At 40.8% G+C, this 20,565-nt stretch overlaps 1 protein-coding gene and 1 pseudogene across 11 annotated transcripts in view; one reads left to right on the top strand and one right to left on the bottom strand.

Moving 5' to 3' along the window:
* Positions 1-200, bottom strand: part of LOC309383246 (dehydrogenase/reductase SDR family member 1-like) — a 182,030-nt pseudogene extending 181,830 nt beyond the window's left edge. The window contains exon 1 of the transcript in view: positions 39-200. The product of the transcript in view is annotated as a dehydrogenase/reductase SDR family member 1-like (transcript). The remainder of the gene's footprint in view (positions 1-38) is intronic.
* The window catches only part of LOC309383242 (sterol O-acyltransferase 2-like), a 196,056-nt gene that overhangs the window by 123,687 nt on the left and 51,804 nt on the right, over positions 1-20,565 (top strand). Inside the window, exons 2-12 of one of the 10 annotated variants that reach the window (XM_081935539.1) lie at positions 2,729-2,826; positions 6,331-6,389; positions 6,906-7,033; positions 7,263-7,319; positions 7,942-8,049; positions 14,757-15,039; positions 15,897-15,972; positions 16,924-17,005; positions 17,192-17,237; positions 17,895-18,024; positions 19,750-19,847. The exons of 7 other annotated variants lie outside the window; for them this stretch is intronic. In XM_081935539.1, coding sequence (XP_081791665.1) covers positions 2,729-2,826; positions 6,331-6,389; positions 6,906-7,033; positions 7,263-7,319; positions 7,942-8,049; positions 14,757-15,039; positions 15,897-15,972; positions 16,924-17,005; positions 17,192-17,237; positions 17,895-18,024; positions 19,750-19,847 — 1,165 coding nt within the window. The remainder of the gene's footprint in view (positions 1-2,728; positions 2,827-6,330; positions 6,390-6,905; positions 7,034-7,262; positions 7,320-7,941; positions 8,050-14,756; positions 15,040-15,896; positions 15,973-16,923; positions 17,006-17,191; positions 17,238-17,894; positions 18,025-19,749; positions 19,848-20,565) is intronic. 2 more of the 10 variants (XM_081935540.1, XM_081935541.1) reach the window with 2 other exon arrangements.

Raw genomic sequence — 20,565 nt, 5'->3', positions numbered from 1 at the left:
ACCAAAACATCCAGGCGGCTGGCTTGCTCCTGTCGGACGCGCTGGAACAACGCAGCCACGTCTTCCTCTCGAGTAGAGTCGCACACCACCGCAGTGGCGCCTGCTTCTGACAGCTGCAGCGTGATGCCTTTCCTGATGCCCCGCGAGGCACCGGTCACCACGCAGACGTGTCCTAGCAGAGGCCTAGTCCCCGAGGCCATGGCCACGGCAGCAGTAATAGCAGCAGCAGCAGAAGAGAAAGGTACAATTTGCTCAGCGGCTGGCAAAAACAGGAGAACCACGGCGACGATGAGGGCTTTTGTGGCACTTGCTCAACCCTGTGCCATCCGCCACGATTTCTAATCCTCATTTCCAAATCACTGTTTACAATTTACATCCAATTTCCTTATGTTGTACCCATACATATATATACATTGTTATTATTATCCCTCCTTCATTTAACTCTATCCATTATCATCGCGTTTCCCCCCCTAATAATCAAAACTTAGTTAAATTCAACTTAGTTATTTTTTATTAACCTTTATATATAACCAAATAATTTCTAATCTTCCTTTCATAGGTACCATTCAATATTCATATCCAATTACTACTTGTCATACCAATACATATGTATACATTATTATCATTATCAGTTGTTTTTTTAACCATGTATATTGTCACTAAATTTCATTAAATTTAACTAGTTTTAGATTATACACTTCCATCTATCAACCTGCATCTTTCCAGTAGCAAAACAATCTCATGTCTTTTGCCATTTGTGGTATCAGTCCTCTAATCATCTCCTTAATCAAAGGAGGAGGAGCCAACGTCGCTATGAGACGGACATGCGATCTCAATATTCTGAGATCGCTGCCAAAACATTTATCACTGGGTGGTCCAATTGGACCTAAAGTGTCCCACAGAGACGGAGAATGGGAAGAATACGTCCTGCTGATCTCAGGGACACCAGGAGAAGTTCTTCTAGCTGGCGATAAAATCACAGCCCTTAGGCTGGTGAAGTTGGGATGGCTCCAAAGAGAAGGAAATGGAAAGAGGAAGTGTTTACAGCTGATGAGGAATTTTTACCATTTTAAAAGAGACTGCCTACAAAAAACTTAAAATTAATTTAAATCTGAGAACAGAAGAAATAAGTGGTGGAATTAAACTTTGAATGGTTTTGGTCAGTGTGTTATCTTGCTCTTAAATGCTATTTTTATGGATGGAATTTATGCAAGCCTTTTAAAATGAATGGATTAAGTTTTCTTCTTCTATCTTTTTATTATTATTATTTTTGCAACCTATGGACTAAAATTCTCCTTCCTCATTACTATGTGTGTTTTTCTATATCTATGGTGATTGATTTGTGTCTGGAAATGGAGAGTGGAATACGGAAAGAGGAATTAAATGGAGGGGAACTCTACCCCAGATGGCAAGATACAGAAGAAGAAACAAGAAAAGAATTTATGGATTTAAAGAGAGAAATTTTAGTGGCAACATCATTGGTAACATCACTGACAATTAAAGATAAGCTGATCAAGGAAACAGAAGAAGGGCATCAAATTACATGAGAGACTCAATAAGCAATGAGTTGCAAAGAGGAATCCATGCAAATTTGATTGAGGAGATCATATGGACTAATTTTTATTCCACTTGCATAGTCGTTCTCAATTAATTTCTTTATTATGTCAGGACTTCTGTGCCCAAGTCATCTGTGCCATGTGTGAATGCAATTTGAAAGTTTTTCCTCCTTGGCAGTATTAAACATCTGATTGCAGTTCAGCTAATACAGTTCATTTGTAATTTTGGCATTTGCAAGTAAGATATACTCTCTTTTTGATGGCACAACTATCCCCTTGGAAGGTCTCTACTTTACCTTGTTTTGTGAGCTTCTTCACCAACAAAAGATAAATTTCAAAAAAAGGGACATACAGGACATTTTTTACATGTATCTTTTTGGTGACACTGGGAAACAGGACAGTAAAAAAACCATATCTCATTCATTCTGATCCATTTTTTGCCCTTTAGCTGTGGTGATTTTTTTTTCCTTTTTACTCTGTTCAAGGTGAATAAAGAAATTTCTGTTATTTGTCATGTGACTTGTAGTTCCTGAATCAACACATATTTGCTTGCAAACACGAGGTGCAATGTTTGGATCGAAAAGCATGCTAATTATCTGAAGAAAAATCACTTTATTCCTTCACACTTTTGGCCTTCTGAAATTTAATCTGTTTTTACATTCTGCAAACTGCTTTTAAATGGCTCTTTTTCTTGAACACAAAGCATGCACATGTTTCTTGCTTCATGTAACTGTTTTTATTCCTATTTTTCATCTTTAAAACAGACTCTGCAACAGAAATCCTGTCACTATTAATGCTTTCTGTTTTACACTTATATTCATCCACAAGCTTGCCCTTAACATATTCCAATGTCAGCTTGACATCTGGACCTGCATCAAATGCTGTGAAAAGGATTTCATAACTTTCTAATAAATCACTAAGTAATAGTGTTGCGACATGAAAATCTTTTCTCCTACACCTCTAAGGCGTTCTCAGCTGAAAATGTATAATTAGCTAAACGGGAGGTCAGCCCTCTCTACCTTTGCTATCACTACCTGACACTAGTTACGCCATTGGTGCATTAAGGAACTGCAAAGTTCTAACACAAAGGCTTTCTTCCCCGCCCCCCACCCCCAGTGAATTAGTTCTCTGACTGCTGGACTGGAAATTAACCTAAGAAACTCTACTTTCAGAACCATCATGGACCCAAAGGAAATGAGCAATGGACCCATGAGGCAAAGAAGCTCTCAGGAGCAGACCAGGGGAGAAGAGAAAACACAATTACTCAATGGTAAGGGGGCATTTAAGGAGCATGGGTGATATATTTTGTCGCACAAATTGGGGGATATCCCTGCTGTGGATAAATTATCTGGGGAGTTTCAATTAGGCCTTGGAATTAAGTAGTACTATGCAGAGATTAGCATTTTGGGAACCTCAGCAAAAAACCTTATATTACTTTACTAGAGAGCTATGTAGTGTCCACCACATGCTTTGGAGTCCAATCCTAAGAATCTCCTGCCATTCTAAACACCTGCTAAAAGACTGTAGAACTTGTAGTTAAAGGAATAGTGTATGCTGTATGTTACCTATCTGTATTATCTTCTTAATACAGATATTCATAAAGTAAATGTAGGGATGGAAGGGATTCTGGAACGGGATGATCAAAAGTACATTAATCACTGCATGTCATTCTTGGTTTTGGGCTTGACAGCAATCTGTGAAGTGGGACAGAGAGGAAAGCATCCGATAATGATTGATTCACACATCAGTAAGAAATAATATGGAAAATTATGACAAAAAAAGATCAGAAATTATGCCTGAAGAACTGGTGTGCATTTAATATTTGTCCAGAAATGCTAAAGTTCATCTTTCAAAGACAAAACAATGCAAGCATTTAGTTGAAGGAAACAAGGAACATCTTAGTTAACTAGTTACAAGGAAAACATTTGGGAATTTTCATCACAAGACCATAACACTGTTGTTAAGTGAATCTGTCTTCCCCATTGATTTTCATTGTCAGTGGGTTGCAAAAGGGGATCTAATGACCTTGGTACACTGCAAATACATGCCAGTTACTATATGTCCAAATTTTAATCCCATGCCCATGGGGATGCTGCAATGGTTGTAAGTGTGAAAAATGGTCATCCGTCACTTTTTTCAGTCCCATTGTAACTTCAAACAGTCACTAAATGAATGGTTGTAAGTTGAGGACTACCTGTACTACACTCTAATATTTGTCAGATGTTCTGGCAATATTCCTTCCTCCATATCTACTAAAATGATATAATGTTTTATGCTGCTTTACTTGGTACTTAAGCAAAGTAAAATTATAGGATAAACACAGACTTCCCAATCTGCTGGTTAAAAGAGGTTACTATAGTGTGGAAATCTGTTTTTTAAAAAGGCTACAAAACTGAATTAAAACTATATGCTATATAAAATGCTTCAAAAGCCTGGTAGAGATAGTTTTGGACTTGCTTTATCCATCCCAAAGGAAAGAGAATGCAAAGAGTTGGGAAACGAATGCTTGAAATTCATAGTAAATTCGCTCACACAGAGAGGGACTTCTCCTGGTGCCGTCCACTAGGCAATGCCAACGGGCGACACCAAGGAGTAGGGCCTTCTCTGTGATGGGCCCAACCCTCTGGAATGACCTCCCCCCCGACATTAGAACCATTACCGACCTCCGCTCCTTCCGGCAAAAATTGAAGACTCACCTGTTCCGATTAGCAGGCCTGGCATAATTACAACTATCCCTCCTGGCAAATGTATTAACTGGTTATTTTAGGGGTATTGTTTTTAACTTATTGTGTGTGTTTTAGGGGTTCAAAATCCTATATTTATATATATTGCTTTGTACAGTTCTTTTAATTCCATTTTTAACCTCCTCCATTCCAACTGTACATATTCAATTTTTATTGTATTTTGATATATTTTGCATGGACTGTACACCGCCCCGAGTCCCTTTTGGGAGAGGGGGCGGTCTAGAAGCATGAATAATAAATAAATAAATAAATAAATAGTAGTAATTTAGAAGAAAAAACTCTGTACAATGGGAAGATTTCTGTCTAATCCAGTGATTCCCAAAGTGTGCGCCGCGGCTCCCTGGGGAGCCACGCTATCGTCATAAGGGCGCCGCGAAATATTCAATTAATACCTGCGCCGGGCGCCCGCTTCCCTCCCTCCTCTCGGGCTTTGGAGGGAAGCTTCTGCAAAAGCCCGGGCATGACAAGTCTCCCAGGCTGAAATTTGCCGAGCTGTACGCGCGCACCTGTTTTCCACAGTGTGGAGCAGCGGCGAGATTCTGGGCGGCGAGCGATGATTCCGGGAGGCATCAGTGGGGGGGGCAGGGTCCCCCTCGCGTTCCTCATCTTCCCGGATGGCCCCTGAAATCATCGCTCGCCGCGCAGAATCTCGCCGCTGCTCCACGCCGTGGAAAACAGGCGCGTGCGCACAGCTCGGCAAATTAAAGCCTGGGAGACTTGTTGCCACTCGCCTTTGCAGAAGCTTCCCTCCGAAGCATTCCGAGGGAGGGCTGTAAACTTCCCTCCGAAGTCTTGGGAAGTTCTGAGGAGCCCCCCAAGGCAAAACGCCGCTGCCAGGTAGCTAAAAGTACGTCTCTGATTCGTCTCTGTCAGTCTCTCTCTGATTCCCTCTCTCACTCCCTCTCTCTGTTCCTCTCTCTGTCTGTCTGTCTCACTCACACACACACACACTGTGGACCACAGTGTGTGTGTGTGTGAGTGAGACAGACAGACAGAGAGAGGAACAGAGAGAGGGAGTGAGAGAGGGAATCAGAGAGAGACTGACAGACAGACAGACACACACACACACACAGAGAGAGAGAGGGGGAGGGAGGGAGAGAAAGATAGACAGACAAAGAGAGAGACACACACATAGTGAGTGATTAAGTGAATGAGTGAGAGACAGACACACCCACATACACAGAGTGACAGAGAGAGAGGAAGGGAGGGGAGAGAGACAGAGGGAGACACACACACACACACACACACACACACAGAGTGAGTGAGAGACAGACAGACAGACACACACACACACACACACACAGAGTGACAGAGATGGGGGAACGAGGAGAGAGAGACAGAGATACAGAGAGAGAGAGAGACAGATAGACACTCAGAGAAAATGACAGAGGGAGACAGAGAGGGAGGGAGGGAGGGAGAGAGAGAGACAAAGAGCCAGAGAGAGAGAGAGAAAGAAAAAGAAAAAAAGAAAGAAAGTGGGAGAGAGAGATGAAAGAAAGAAAGAAAAACAACATATGACCACAATTGAGCCCAAAATTTTGGTTGCTAAGCAAGAGCGGCTCTCCAAATAAATTTCAATTGTGGTTTTGGCAAGATTTGGCTCAGTTGAAAAAAAGGTTGCCCACCACTGGGCTAGTGTGGTGGTTAAGTTACTTTTCAAAAGCTATTTTTCTGATCCAAGATTTGAGAAGTTGTGCAGCGAACAACAAGCCCATCCATCCCATTAATAATTTTAAATCATTAAACGATGTTCAATAAATTGTGAATTTAAAGCTCGTGTTTAATTTATTTTTCAATTAACCTAACCTTAACGAACTAAAAAGTAGATTTCCAAATCCTTAAAAAGTCAAAAATTAAAAAAAATCAGATGTACCTATTAAGGGAGCCGTGGAAAAAATCCGAAGTGTTATGGGAGCCGCAAACCGAAAAAGATTGGGAACCTCTGGTCTAATCCAAGCAATGAACTGACTTCCTCCATTCACCTAATGTGAAATCATGCTTTTAAAATGAAGCTCTTTCTAATTCTATAGCAGAAGCTGAACACCTGGAGAAAATTAATGCCCACATCCAATGGAAGAGACACCTGGAGGTAATATTAGATATTACAATAGGTAATAATAAAAGCAGGAGGAAGATAGCACTAGAGAAAAAAATATTCTCCCTAAATGATGAATTATCAAGAATGATTAAAATGGCCAATTCTATGGCTTCACAGTCCCATGGTCTCTATCCTTGTCATAGAGGATTAGGTCCTGTACGTTTCTTAGGCTTTCTGGGCAAGGGAGCTTCTGTAACAGATCGAAGAAGGGAAGCAACCAGACAATGAGTAAGAACACACAGTTGTAGCTAATTAGTTGAGAAGAGCTGGCTACTGCATGAGGCAATCAAAGTTGTGCTTAGTTGCTGTGTGCTCTCTGCAATTTACCTCATGATGTTCCTACTGTGAATATATTTAGTTATATAAAACTGAAAGTTCAGTGTTAGAATCTCTGACTCCATTTCGACATCATCTGTGCAATTCCCTGACAGTGTCCATCACCTAAATGCATTCTAGGAATCTATGACAGGCCTGGGCATCATTAAATTCCCTCTGTTTTGTTGGTAGGTAATGAAGGCGAAGGTACTAGAAGAGATACACAATCAGCTGAGTGATCTCTTAGACAAGACCTTGGAAGAAGCAGCTCATTCCAGACCGCAGCAATTGAGTGTTGTCCCAGCAAAGCAGGAAAGCAGGTGGAAGTGGTTCCTTGTAATTAATTTTGGAACAGGGATGGGGAAAATAGAGTCATCAGGCAGTGCTGGCTCAATGGCCTTGAAACAGAGATGAGCACCACCTCCAAGAGTCATCACTGACTGTGGAGTAAAATCCTCAGGGACTCTTACCTTTACCCCACTTTTCAGTGGTGAGAAGGGTTTTGAGAGATATATTAAATATTACCTGATTTGAAATCTTATTTTGCAGAGAGAAGGGTCAGCTACTGAAGAAGAAAGTCTTTGTCCCTCAACGGTCCTTGTTTGAGTAAGTATGCCTAGCTATGGTATGAACAAGACTTAGTCAGAGGGAGAATGTGCAAAGTAGCCGGCTCTCTAAGGCCTCGGGTTCCAAACGTGGCCTTGGGCAAATAAAGCTGATATTCCACTGTTGACGAAGAACAAGAGTTTGAAACAGCCCAATAAGGACTGAACATGCTCCATAGCCACACAATGCAGAGAGTCTTTGGTGGGTGCCGGGAAAGCATAAAAAGAATAGATACAGGTGATGGGAAACAAAATAGATTATTTTTGAAAGCATTAGGTTAATTACCACGATAGTCCATAGAGTTATTAATAGCACATTAGAATAAGGCTGTTTGTATTCCTAGCAGGAGTGAGATTCCTGCTTGGTCCAAGGGCTCAATTGCAGTCATATGTTGAGGACTACCTGTATATCTTTAGAGATGGAAACACACACACCCAGCCACTTGAATACCCCCCCCCCAGCCACTTGCATGTTATTTCTTTTGTCCAAGTGAAACTACAGGTTTTTGCACAGAACACCAAATGAAAATCTTTGTTTCCCAGGTTTTGTCCAATGATCCCCAGCTGTCCATTTCTCTCAACTTCTATTATTTATTTGCTGGCAACTTGTCTCTCTTTTACAGCACATTGCTGGAGTTGGAACATTTCCGCACAATCCATCACATATTTGTGGCCCTGCTCTGTATATTTGTCCTCAAACAAATCACTGTGGATTTCATCGATGAAGGACGGTATGATTCAGAAAAGGGGGCATGATAGAAAGACTGTCCTATGATGTATGCTAATTCTAGAGAAAGAGTGGGGATATGATGTTAATTGTTTTGTGCTAAGGGACACAGTAGGAATCCTAAGAACACATTTATCTAATCTTTAAACTTAGGTTCCATCCAAAGTTAAACATCCTTGGGGCCCTGCAGGCAGTTTGACCCTGCTGCATCTCCTCCCACTTCTCATTATTCATCTACTAGCTGAAAAGAAAATGGAATTTGTTCTTCTCCTTATCTTTGTTCTCCTGTTGAGCAGTAACACTTGGGACCCTCCTATGCCCACCTAGAGGAGATTAAACCTAAGTGGGAAATACATCCATTGATGCCACCTTTGCTAGTCATCTAAACAATCTCCTCTATGCTAGTCACCTAGTTACACAGATACATTTCTTCTACCTTCCTTCTGAATGAATCTTGTTACCTTTTGGGTCTTTCTGTGCACGTGTTCATGGCTGACCATATATGTTGTGCAGTGGTGGGTTTCAAAAAATTTTGGAACGTCTTCTGTACGTGTGGCCTGCTTTGTGGGATTGGCTTGCTGCCCATGTGACTGGGTGGAAGTGGCTTGCCACCCATGTGACTGGGTGGGAGTGGTTTGCTGCCAATGTGACTGGGTGGGAGTGGCTTGCCGCCAATGTGACCGGGTGGGAGTGCCAAGATAATGTCACTGAATTCTTTGCCCCAATGGATGAACTAGAATAAGATTAAAATAAGTACACAAAACAATAAAAGAGCTACTTACAGAAAGAAGATGACTGTCTTGCCAGTCTTCAGTATCACTTACTCCAATGAACGGCCTGCACAAAGAAGAGACACAGAAATGAACTCTTTCCTTGCATGCACTGCATTAGGATGAAACCAGCACACAAAACAATAAAGACAGCTACTTACAGACGGAAGATTACTGTCCTTTTCTCCGTCTTCTGCACCACCACCTTACCACCTTGCTCCAATAACCTGCACAAAGAAGAGACACAGAAAGGAAGACTTTAATCGCTTGCACTTACTATATTAAGGATGAACCCAGCACACCCAGCAATAAAGACAGCTACTTACAGAGGGAAGATTACTGCTTTGCCGATCTTCTGCACACCACCACCTCACCACCTTGCTCCAATAACCTGCACAAAGAAGAGACACAGAAAGGAGGACTTTAATCGCATGCACTTATACCTTACAAAAGAATAACACAATGAAAGAGATACACTCAAGTGCTTACTTGTGTTACTGGTTTTTTGGTTGTTGTTATTTCCATATTGTTCTTAGGCTTCCAGACTCCTCAGTTGCAGCTTTCTTGGTCTTTATTCGTGGATCATCAGTCGTGTGGTGGTGTGCTCTGAGCCACTTTTTCACTGCAGGAATTGGGTCCCATCTCTCAACAGGCATGCCAACAACACTTATCACCATCAGATTATTTACATTTGGAACAATTAGGTGGGTTCTTTGCTCTGAACATGGGTTCATTTTTGAAAACCCCCTTTCCGTCTCTGCTGAACTAACAGCAATTGTCCTGACAATATCTTTAGCTTTTCTGATACCGTCAGGAATTTTGTAATTGTTTGGATTTTTTAGCACATTTTCCAAAAAATCTCTGTGGTCATTCAAATTAATTTCGTAATTAAAAATTTCACCAAATTCAAACAATGCTGCCTCTGCCTCAGCCCATGGAATGACTACATCTTCAATGTTCCAGTAATCTGGCTCCAAATATGTGATAAAGTGTAACTTGTTTGCAGCTGGCAATTGGCTACCTGTTTTTAGATGGTAGCAATCTATCGGCCTTTTGTTCAAATTGGTGATGATGCTTGACAGACTCTTGTCACGAGGAAGGGCAAGAAATCATTGATTTGGAGCTAAATTGATGTTTTTGAAGGCTTGTGTTTTTAGCATTGCATCAATGTTGTTTTCATATGTGCCCTTTCTCTGTCTAAGCATTTCAAAAGCTTTGATTGTTCGCAATACTAACTTTTCGGCCTTGATGATACCTGTGCCTCTTCCCTGCAGGGCATTTGACAGGCGAGAAATCTCATTTAGAATATCTATCATGAGGGTCAAATCCTTCAAAAAATTTAGATTTTCAAAATGGGAAGCCATGCCTGGGAATCTTTCATTGCCCAGAAAAAACTGATGTAGTGCTAGATAAGCACGCCACACACCCTTGGTTGCCCTTAAACTACAGGCATCCCATTTTGGTCCCAAAACTCTGCCAATCTTCACAATTTCAATGCCCAATTGTTCAGAGATTTGGAAAAGGTCATTCTGGCTCTTGCAGGATTTGTGGAAGGTGGTGTGTATTTTATCAAGGAAGATCTTGAAGTGGTTGAGTTGCTTTATTTCTCTTATTGCATCATCCAGCACAAGTTGGAGGTGGTGGTTCAAGCAATGCCAGATTACAATGTTTGGGAAATCTTCAGCTATTCTGGTGCTGACTCCAGATTTTCTTCCAAGCATAACTTTGGCACCATCAGAGCAGAAAGCGATTACATTCTTCTGGAGATATTTGGTGGTAAACCCAACTTTACGCAAGCTTCCCATCGCTGCAGAATATATGGTTTCCGTATCTTGTTTCTCTAATTCCAAAAGCTCAACGAAAATGGTTGCTGGGCATTCTGGATCCTCAACTCTAACAAAAACTATCAGCACTGCTTTCATTGAAAGTGTTTAGGCTTCATCGATTATTAGGCACACCTTTAGAGTCTTTGCAATAATCCTGGAAAACATGATGCTTTTGATTTCGTTCGCAATGAATTCAACTATTTCCATTGTGGATCTCCATGAATGCAAGCCAATTCCCACATCCACTCCAAACGTAGTTAGCAAATTTACCTGCGCTTCGATGTCTGAGAATGGATTACATCTTTGTGCCAAATCGTAAACAGTAGAAAATATTGGATAAATGTTTCTCAGTTGACTTATCTATGGATTTGGTTAAAGCATCTTGATCCCGTTGGTGTGCTTTTAATTGAAAAAGTTCCTTTAATTTTTTTCTGAGCAATGCTTGTTCTGTCTCCTTATTTTTCCCAGCTGGCACAGAGTGGAAATGTTTCCACTCTCTAGAAAAATGAATACCTTTCTCTAATGAGAACATAGGTTTTGCACAGTACTCACAACCTAACCTCTTGTCGGATACTGCCAGTCCATCATACTTGTCCTTGAAGTGTCTATATTGCTGCAAATTCCAGCAGTCAGGAAGTTGTGGAACTTCAGTGGAGGAGATGGACTTGCTGCTTTCTCCAACCTCAAGTGGTGGAAGTGGTTGTGCTGCTGGTGGTGCTGGTGGTGCTGGTGCTGGTGTTGGTGCTGGTGACTGTTGTGGATCAGCTGATTCCCCAGCTTTTGTTTTTTTGGAAAAGAAAGCAGTCATACTCTGTTACCTCTTCTTCATTCTGTTAAATAATACGAACTGCAAAAGAAATAAAACAATATTGGACTCAATTGTGGTTGTAAGCTTAGGACTACAGGTAACAGAAGGGACCTCTGCTTTCACTCAACAATGTACGGTCTTTTCAGGAAGGATGTCACCCAACAAAAAGGAAAGATATAGTCTTTCATCCAAGAAGGTAGATCAAGAATGAATGTTATAGGTAGATTCACAGAGCAATACAAATTTCTTTTTCTGAAATTTAGTTCTCAGTTCAAAAAAACAGGAATATATGAATTAGGTTCAGTACTTATATTGGTCCAAGTAGCTATTCAAGAGTTAGTGGTTAGAAGCAATGGTAAAGCAAGATATGGATTTAACACCAGAAATATTTTGTTGGCTATTTGAAAGGGAATACAATATATATTTAATTTTACACATGTTAGCAGCTGCTGGAATTGTGTTTGCACAACAGTGGAAAAACAGAGATATGAAAATGAATAAATGTTACAATATGCAGGAATAAATAAATTGACAATTAAAATCAAGAAGGCTTTGAATACTTTTTCACGTGGGATTTGTTTTAGCAATTGCTAACTAACAGAAACAGAAATTAGAAATCTAAAAGTATGAAAGAAAACACCAATTATGTAAGGAAAGGTCACTAAAATGTATAAGGAAATATTATTAGTACTTGATCATTATTAATGCATAGATAACTGTGGGATATTACACACCCACAAACTATGACAGTGCCAGGAAAACACAAAAAATAACTGCAGATGAAACCAGTTTTATTCCCTAACCCTAAGGACAGGAAAGACAAAGCCACTGGAATAAAAACAATCAAAGCATTGTGGAAAATTATAAAGGACAGTGCCAGGAAGCTCACAGAACCAGCAACCATCTCACAATTACCTAAACAACCAGGTATCACAGAGAAACACACAAAATCTGGCAAAGCTGCCTTGCACCAACCTGGCCTGCCCATAGAAAAGCAGCCACTTTGAGACACATAAACCATGCACCAACCTGCACACTTAAGAGCAAAATATTGCATCACAAATAAACCATTTGCAAAAAGGAATAACATTTCTTGTAATAAACACATTCTATAAACAATAAATAAATAAAATTTCCCTAAAAATAATTTATAAAAATATATTCTATAAATAATAAAAACTCCTTAAAAACCATTAAAAAAATTCCATACACAATAAATTACAATAAAACCATTAAAAATATTCTATACACAATTCTTTGAAATGTATTGAGCATAGAATATTTTTAAATGGTTTATTTCAATTTATTGTTGATAGCATATTTTTTTAAAATAGTCTAAGAATTTAAAAAAGATTCTACAAACAATAAATTGAAATAAACCATTTTTAAAAATTCTATACTCAATACTTTTTAAATAAAATGATTTTAAAAAATTCTATACACAATAAATAAAATATTTTTTAAAAAAACGTTAAAAGCATAAATGAAAAAAAACTTACCAGCAGGCAGAATCAGCAGCTCTCCGATGCGATGGATGCTGCAGGAAGCAGGCAGGCGACAAGGCAGCACGTAAGCTGGACTGAAGGGACAAGGGACAACCAGGTCGGCTAGGCCCGCCGCCTGGCAGGCTTAGCCAGCCAGGTGAGACTGGAGATGGAGGGTAGGGGAGGAGGGTAGCAGGAACCCAACTTTCGGCCATGCGGCATATGCCAGCTCGCGGCTTTCGCGAGGCAAGGCCTTAAGGCCTTATTTCACGAAAGCTGCGAGCTAGCATAAGCTAGCCACTCCCCCCCCACTGACGACGACACTGCAGCCCAGCTTCTTTCGTCCATGTGGCATACACCAGCTCACGTCTTACGCGAGCGAAGGCCTTCAGGCCTTCCCTCGTGAAAGCCACGAGCTGGCGTAACCTAGCATCTCCCCACCACCACCGCAGCCCAGCTCCTTTTGGCCACGCGGCATATGCCAGCTCGCAGCTTTCGCGAGCGAAGCCCTGAAGGCCTTCCCTCACGAAAGCCATGAGCTGGCGTAAGCTAGCCTCTCCCCCCCACCGCCACAGCCCACCTCCTTTCGGCCACACAGCGTATGCCAGCTCGCAGCTTTCACGAGCGAAGGCCTGAAGGCCTTCCCTCGTGAAAGCCGCGAGCTGGCGTAAGCTAGTCTCTCCCCCTCCCACCGCTGCCGCTGCAGCCCACCTTCTTTTGGCCACGTGGCGTACGCCAGCCCACGGTTTTCGCGAGTGAAGGCCTGATGGCCTTCCCTTACAAAAGCCGCGAGCTGGTGTAAGCTAGCCTCTCCCCCACCACCACTGCAGCCCACCTCCCTTCGGCCACATGGCATATGCCAGCTCGCCTTACAGATTGATAGCAGAGGAAGGTTATGTAGCCATACAAATCAAATAAAGTGTACAATGTAGAGTCACTATGGGCCTTGCTACTTAATGGTTTCAACTGTCACAACTGTTGCAGGAAACTCTTCTCAGAACATAAAGGAACCATAGATTATAACCATAGATGCTAAGTAAACACTGCCATCTACTGGCTAATTAATTCTGTAGTTGGAATACATTCTAACATGTATTGAAACAAGAATGAAGCGGATCAAGGAAGGAGTCCAATAGAAGACAGAGAGCCAAGCTCACATTCACAGTCAGGGATGTAATTGGGTCACTTTGGGTTAGTTGATCAATCTCTCAGCTTTCACTGGGGATAAGATTAGGAGGAAAGTCCAGGTGTTTCACCATGAATTTTCAAAATGGAAGATTTACGGGTAATAAATAAATGTCTTATACAATTACCTAAGCTCCACATGAGCTGTAGAAAGCTCAGGGGGATGTACCAAAAAAGGATTGGACATTATTCTGACAGGAATGTTGAGTAATGTTCCTAATACGACAGACCCTTCAAAAAACCTTGCAGTCCTCTATTCCTGATCCATTTAAATTCTGCTAGGAATCTTTTTATTGGTCCAATATTTAATGATGAGCAATAGTTGAAATTATGTAGGTAATGAAAAAAAGATTATGAAACAAAACAAGATTATGAAACAAATGAAGGGGACTGATTGTAATTTTTTCAGTTGGAAGTGGAATTTTCCTTCATTCTAACTCTGTTCTGACTATTTTGAAGAGTTCATGGGAACTTTCATGAGTTTCTTTCCTCAAAATAGCAGGACCAAATCCCCTTCACTTTTCATCAGTCATGCCATTGAATATTGGGGATAACCCGAGAAACTGCTTATTTCATTTGAAACATCCTCATTTTTGGGCAGCATCCTTAGAATACTTTTTCTTCTTTGTCTTCCACAGTCTTGTTTTGGATTTTGAGCTCCTTATCATTGCCTTTCAACAGCTGCCCACAGCACTCTTGGCCTGGCTCTGCATGTTCCTCTACACCTTATTTGTGCCCTATCAGGCCCTGCAAATGTGGTCAGGCTGCTTGGAGATGACCAGGTTCCCCAACCTCTTGACGGTCACCTTGGTGTTGCTTGTGCTGCTCTGCCATGCTGCAGTGCTGGGATTCTTCCCCGTCTATATTGCTGTCTATTGTAATTTGGGAATTGCCTCTCGTTTCATTGTCCTCTTGGAGCAGGTATGGCCCTGGGGCAGCACAAAGAAAGTGGGTACAGGGGAAAGGAGTTCTTAAACAGAAATGGGAGAAGCTAAGGTTGACGTTTGAAGTGAGGTTGGACTTACGAAGGAATTCTAGTTGCCCCAGACATCTCAGTGTGGAAAGCATAGATAATAGCAAGCGCTAGACTGGCCCCCTGTAGCATAAATGTATACTTCCATACACAGGCCATATATTTGCCATTGTACAGAGAAGACATGCCAACCTCACTCCAGGTTTAAGATAGCTTTCTCCTGTCTGACACCCAGTCGTGGGATTCAGCCAGTTCGAACCACTTTGGGAGAATAGTTGTTAACTTTCTGAGCAGTTTGGTGAACTGGTTGTTGGAAGAAATCATTAGGGCGGAGAACCGGTTTTTAAATTATTTGAATTCCACCCCTGCTGGTATCCTCTGAATGGCATCGTCATGTATATGTCATATATAAATGGCTACAGTAGCACTTCCCATGGCCTCAAATATATGTTCTTCTTGCTAGCTGGAAGTTAAGCAGATTTCATCCAAGCAAGACGTTGAGCAGAAGATCAGCAGGCAGTATAGCTGACAGTTAGCCAAATGAGAAAGCAGGGGCCATTTCTGTCTAAAAAGTCTAGACAGAGCAGCATGGGATCCATGGGATCCACCATGGGAACATTTGAGACTTTTTGGACCACCCCATCCTACTGAGCTAATGGGTGCAATTCCTTTCTTTGAATATCCACAAGGATGGTACCAAAGGCCAGGTAGGTGGAAGAGCCGAATACTAAAGTCCTCTGCAAGGATATCCACAGCATAACTCAACTTCACGCTGTTTCCTTGCTCATTTCCCTCTGTGCCATAGATCCGGTTCCTGATGAAAAGCTACTCATTTCTGCGAGAATCTATGCTTCCTCTTCTCCATGCCAGGAACCAAGTTGGTGAGTTTGACTTGGAGGCTCTTAGTGATGATTACGATAGCTACAAGTCAACCTCATAGTCCCCAAACTGATTTCCCACCAATTGCAGCATCTGAGTTGTAGCATAAGATAATCACGTAAGTTTTGGCCTCCACAGGCTAATTGTTATCACAGACTTTCTCAACCTATGGAACTATTGGATTACACTTTCCATTTGCCTGCCAGTGATTGGGTATAGTAGATGTTGTAAGTAGATTTTAAATGTTGCAACATTCTAAGAAAAGTAATATGGATGCAAAGCAAAGGAAACCACTTGCCTGGGTCAAGTACAGTTCTCCAAATTCCTCACAAATCACGATTTCTCCTATTTGCCAGACTTTATGTAGCATGAACAGCTGCAGAACATAGGTGATTAATCCTTGTGAATACATGGAATTCCTTGTTTGTTGCTTTTGTATACCAATGGAGGCAGATTTTCAGAAAGCTGAATTCTGCATCCTGTATCACACCTTAACTACTTTTTGTACATGAGATGTATCATAAGCTACTTTTTGTATATAAGAAATATCCTAATAAGAAGAGCTGTGGTGGCACAGTATTTAAAATGCAGTATTGCAGGCAGATTCTGCCGACTGCTAGATGTTTGATTCTCACCAGCTCAAGGTTAATCTTCCAAGGTTGTTAAAATGAGATCCTGGATTGTTGGGGACAATATGCTGACTCTGTAAACCATTTAGAGAGGGCTGTAAAGCTTTATGAAGTGGTATATACTGTAAGACTAACTGCTATTGCTATTGTTATCGTCATGTACACATAAAGCTTTGCATTCTTCCTGCTAAAATGCTATGCAGAGAGGAGATGCCTGCACTTGAGCATCAGGGAAGCTCCAGGGCAACTATTTCTTCAGCGTACAAACTGCTGTTTCTCTGTGTACTTTCAACCATTCCTTTGCTTCTTTCCCCCCCACTCCAGGGAAGATAAGCTGTCCTGAATTCTCAACCTACTTATATTTTCTCTTCTGCCCTACTTTGATCTACCGAAAGAGCTATCCAAGGTAACTCCTTGCATATCGTGTTTTTGGGCTCCCTGGTTTCTCAGCTCTATGAGAAAAAGAATGGGCAAAATGGGCTTCAGGAGATACAGCCCGTGCCCCCAGAGCAACCTTGTAACCATTGGATTTTCCAAGAAAAGGGAACTACTCTGTTATATCTCAACTCAATCCCTGTTCCTTTCCTTATAGAGACCCATACATCCGCTGGAGTTACGTCATCCAAAAACTGGTTGAGGTGAGAGAAGCACATTAAGTTTCCATTGACTGGATGGTTTTATCTGGTCTCTCTGTGGATTAGAAATGTGCTTGGGGACTATTGGATTTTCCCACAAGACTTAGCTAGACTGGTAACCTTAAAGTGTCTGAGCTGGCCAAGGGAGTAAATAGCAATAATGCTATTTTAAAAAGCCCTGGATGACAAAACGCCACCATTTAAATTTCTCACATTTCTCTAGCCTTAACTGAATGATTTATAACATTTCTCCTGCGACATACTTGATGCAAATCAGTTCACTTTCCTAAGAGATGTTCAATTTAAAACTTTATACACAATGTACATATTTTCAAACATCTCCCATAGGAAAAGAAAAGGAAAAATGGGTTTGGAAGAGAGCAGAGTTGGTGGAATTTAGAACCACTCAGGAAGAGTGTAGTGCATAAATCTATGCCAGATAGACTAAAATTAAACAGAAGAGGGGCTGGTGTACAGGAGAACAGCATTTGAGCATTGTAGGATATTAAAATGGCATCCAAATCCAGCTTCTGAGATCATAGACCATAAGAAGGTTTCTCTTAGTCATAGTTGAGAGCTGACAACCTGTATGCTTTGCCAGAACAACATTGAGATGCCAGTAGGTCACTAAGGTAGAGTTTTTTTCTCTCTGTTCCACAGTTCTTGGCTGGTATATATTTTGTGAATTTCATTCTGAAATACTATTTCATCCCTAACTTCGGCAACATGCATAAGCAGCCCTTCACCATCAAAATCCTGCTGCTCTCCATCTTTGATTCAGTTATACCCGGTATGTGGAAACAATTGTGATTTCATTTGTTTAATGGGATTAAGCAGTAATGCTATGGAAGTGGGATTTGACCTCATCCTGTAGAAGAAACAGGAGAGCCTCAAACACAATCAGGCTGATTTATCACACTTGAGAGAAAGTGAAGAGAGACATACTACAGGTAGTTCTCAACATACAACCATTTGTTTAGTGACCTTCGACAGAACTGAAAAAAGTGACCTATAAAAGTTTTTCACATGTACGATCATTGCAGCATCCCCATGGTCACATGATCAAAATTCATGCCATAAATACTGGTGGGAAAAGTCGTAAAATGGTGGTGGGGTGAATACACAGCCATCCAGAATTGTTTTAGATAACAAGATGCGCAGCATATATATTTAATAGATAAATAGTTACTTCATAAAACAACCCAAAATATTTACGATTTTGGCCTATATGTAACTGCTACAGAAAATGATGATGTAGGTCTGGCAGGCTGCTGGTTTTATTCATGATGAAAGTATGTGAAATAGATCAAAAGTCAAGCAAAGAAGTCTTTATGAATTCATTGTTGAATGATTCTGTTTCCTCTAAAAGCGCTTTCGCAACACATAGATATTTACTCTTTTCTTCTGCTTTTGCCTTAATTATTCTCCAAGTGTCATCTGTGGTGGGATGCAAAAATTTTTACTAGCGGTTCTGTGGGCATGGCTTGGTGGGTGTGGCTTAGTGGGTGTGGCAGGGGAAGGTTACTGTAAAATCTCCTTTTGAACATTGCCCAAATCCATCATCCTTCCTTGGAGTTCAACTTGAACACCATCCACGTTGACAAAACCACTGTCAGTCAATTGCAAAAGCCAGCTTTGCATGGAGCAACTTATATCCTACAACAATACCTTTAGCACCCTCAAACGCTAACATCTGCCTATCCCTTGGACTCAACAAAAGGGTCATAAAAACAGTCAAAAAATCTGTTGTTGTGACCAACAACAACAATAATAATGGTGGACTCACACATCAATTTGCAGGTGTCTAAATCTTAGACAATGTAGGCTGCAGCCTTAGTTAGAAACAGGAATATCACACTAAAAGTGATCTTCTCAAGTCTTACAGCGCCATGCTACTTTAATCCTTGTTGAGTGACCACAGTTGGAACCAGCAACTTGAAAGTAAAGTGGTTGCTAAGTAATACCATAACTGTGTGGTGAGATTACTTCAGCTTTCTTTAGTTTTACAAACCTTTGAAGGTTATAAATGTAGGGTTGGTTGCAAAAGTAGATCACCATCATGACTGCAAACGACACTAAACAAGGTAATTCCTAACAATGGGAACTGAACAATAACATAGTCAAGCCATTCTGCTTTTCTTCCACTTGGATATTCCCAAAGTACTTTTAAAAAGACAGTTGGACTTTCCTGGGGGGTTTTCTGTGAAAGCTTTATTTCTCATTCAAGAAGCTTCTTAGTTCATTTTCAGAACTGAAGAAGCTTCTTCAATGAGAAGTGAAACATTTTCAAGGAAAAAAACCCAGAAAGTCAAGTTGCCTTTTGTAAAGACCTTTGGGACAATGATGACCTGGATGATTAAGAATCTCTATAGACATTCCATTAGGATATTAGCCTAAAAGTCTAACCTGATTTGCAATTGTCTTTCTTAAATCTGTAACAATAATTGAGTTTTTAATCTCTTCCCTCTCCCGAAAGTGGGAAGAATTAATGCATTTCTTTGCCTCTCTCATTCAGGGATATCATTTCTATTCGTGGTCTACTATTTCTTCCAGGACTGCTGGCAAAACATATTTGCTGAGATCCTGCGCTTTGCGGACCGTTCTTTCTACAAGGTGATGACATGAGGGAGCGGGGTGGGTGGGGGGAGGACAAGAAAGATATGGGAAGTCTGGATTTCATTCCTCATGGAATGAAACTAACTATTTTTAACAGTTTATTTATACATTTTCATTTAACATACAAAAGAGCTTTGTGAACAGTGTATTGACTGGGTCAATTTGCATACATAATAATACTTTTCCAGCTCCTAATTTCTACGTCTGTTATCCAATCTTTTATAAAACATTTCCCATGTTCAAAAATACTCTGTATCTTCTTCTTCTTTTATCTTTAATGTCAGTCTGTCCATTTCTGCATCTCATGGATAGACGTACTTGAATGGTCCATTGGCCATGAAGAACAGTTTGAAAAAAATTGGAAAGAGTTCTGAGAGGTTATGGCTCTGAAAGAAAAGCAAATTTCAACTTGCCTAAATAACTGTACTGAAGAAACTGACACTGAACTATCCGATTGCTTGTAATCAAAGTAATCAATACAGGTGGTCCCTCATTTAGCAACTGGGTGTACTTACAACTATGATGATAAAGTTATGATCAATCCTCATATTTACAATCTCTGCAGGTCTGTAAAGTGAAGGAAAGTAGAACTAAGATTGCAAGCATGTGTTTTCCGTACTAATTGTTTCAAGGGGCTTGTAAAATATTTTAGTTTTTGCTTTTATCGTATGGCACCGCAGTCACTTTAGGTGAGATAGGCAGCTCTGTAAATTCA

Source organism: Natrix helvetica (assembly GCF_964273705.1).
Source record: "Natrix helvetica genome assembly, chromosome: 1".
In the NCBI taxonomy this organism is placed as follows: Eukaryota; Metazoa; Chordata; class Lepidosauria; order Squamata; family Natricidae; genus Natrix; species Natrix helvetica.
The sequence above is the reverse complement of the archived record's forward strand: the minus strand, read 5'-3'. Positions and strand labels throughout refer to the sequence as shown.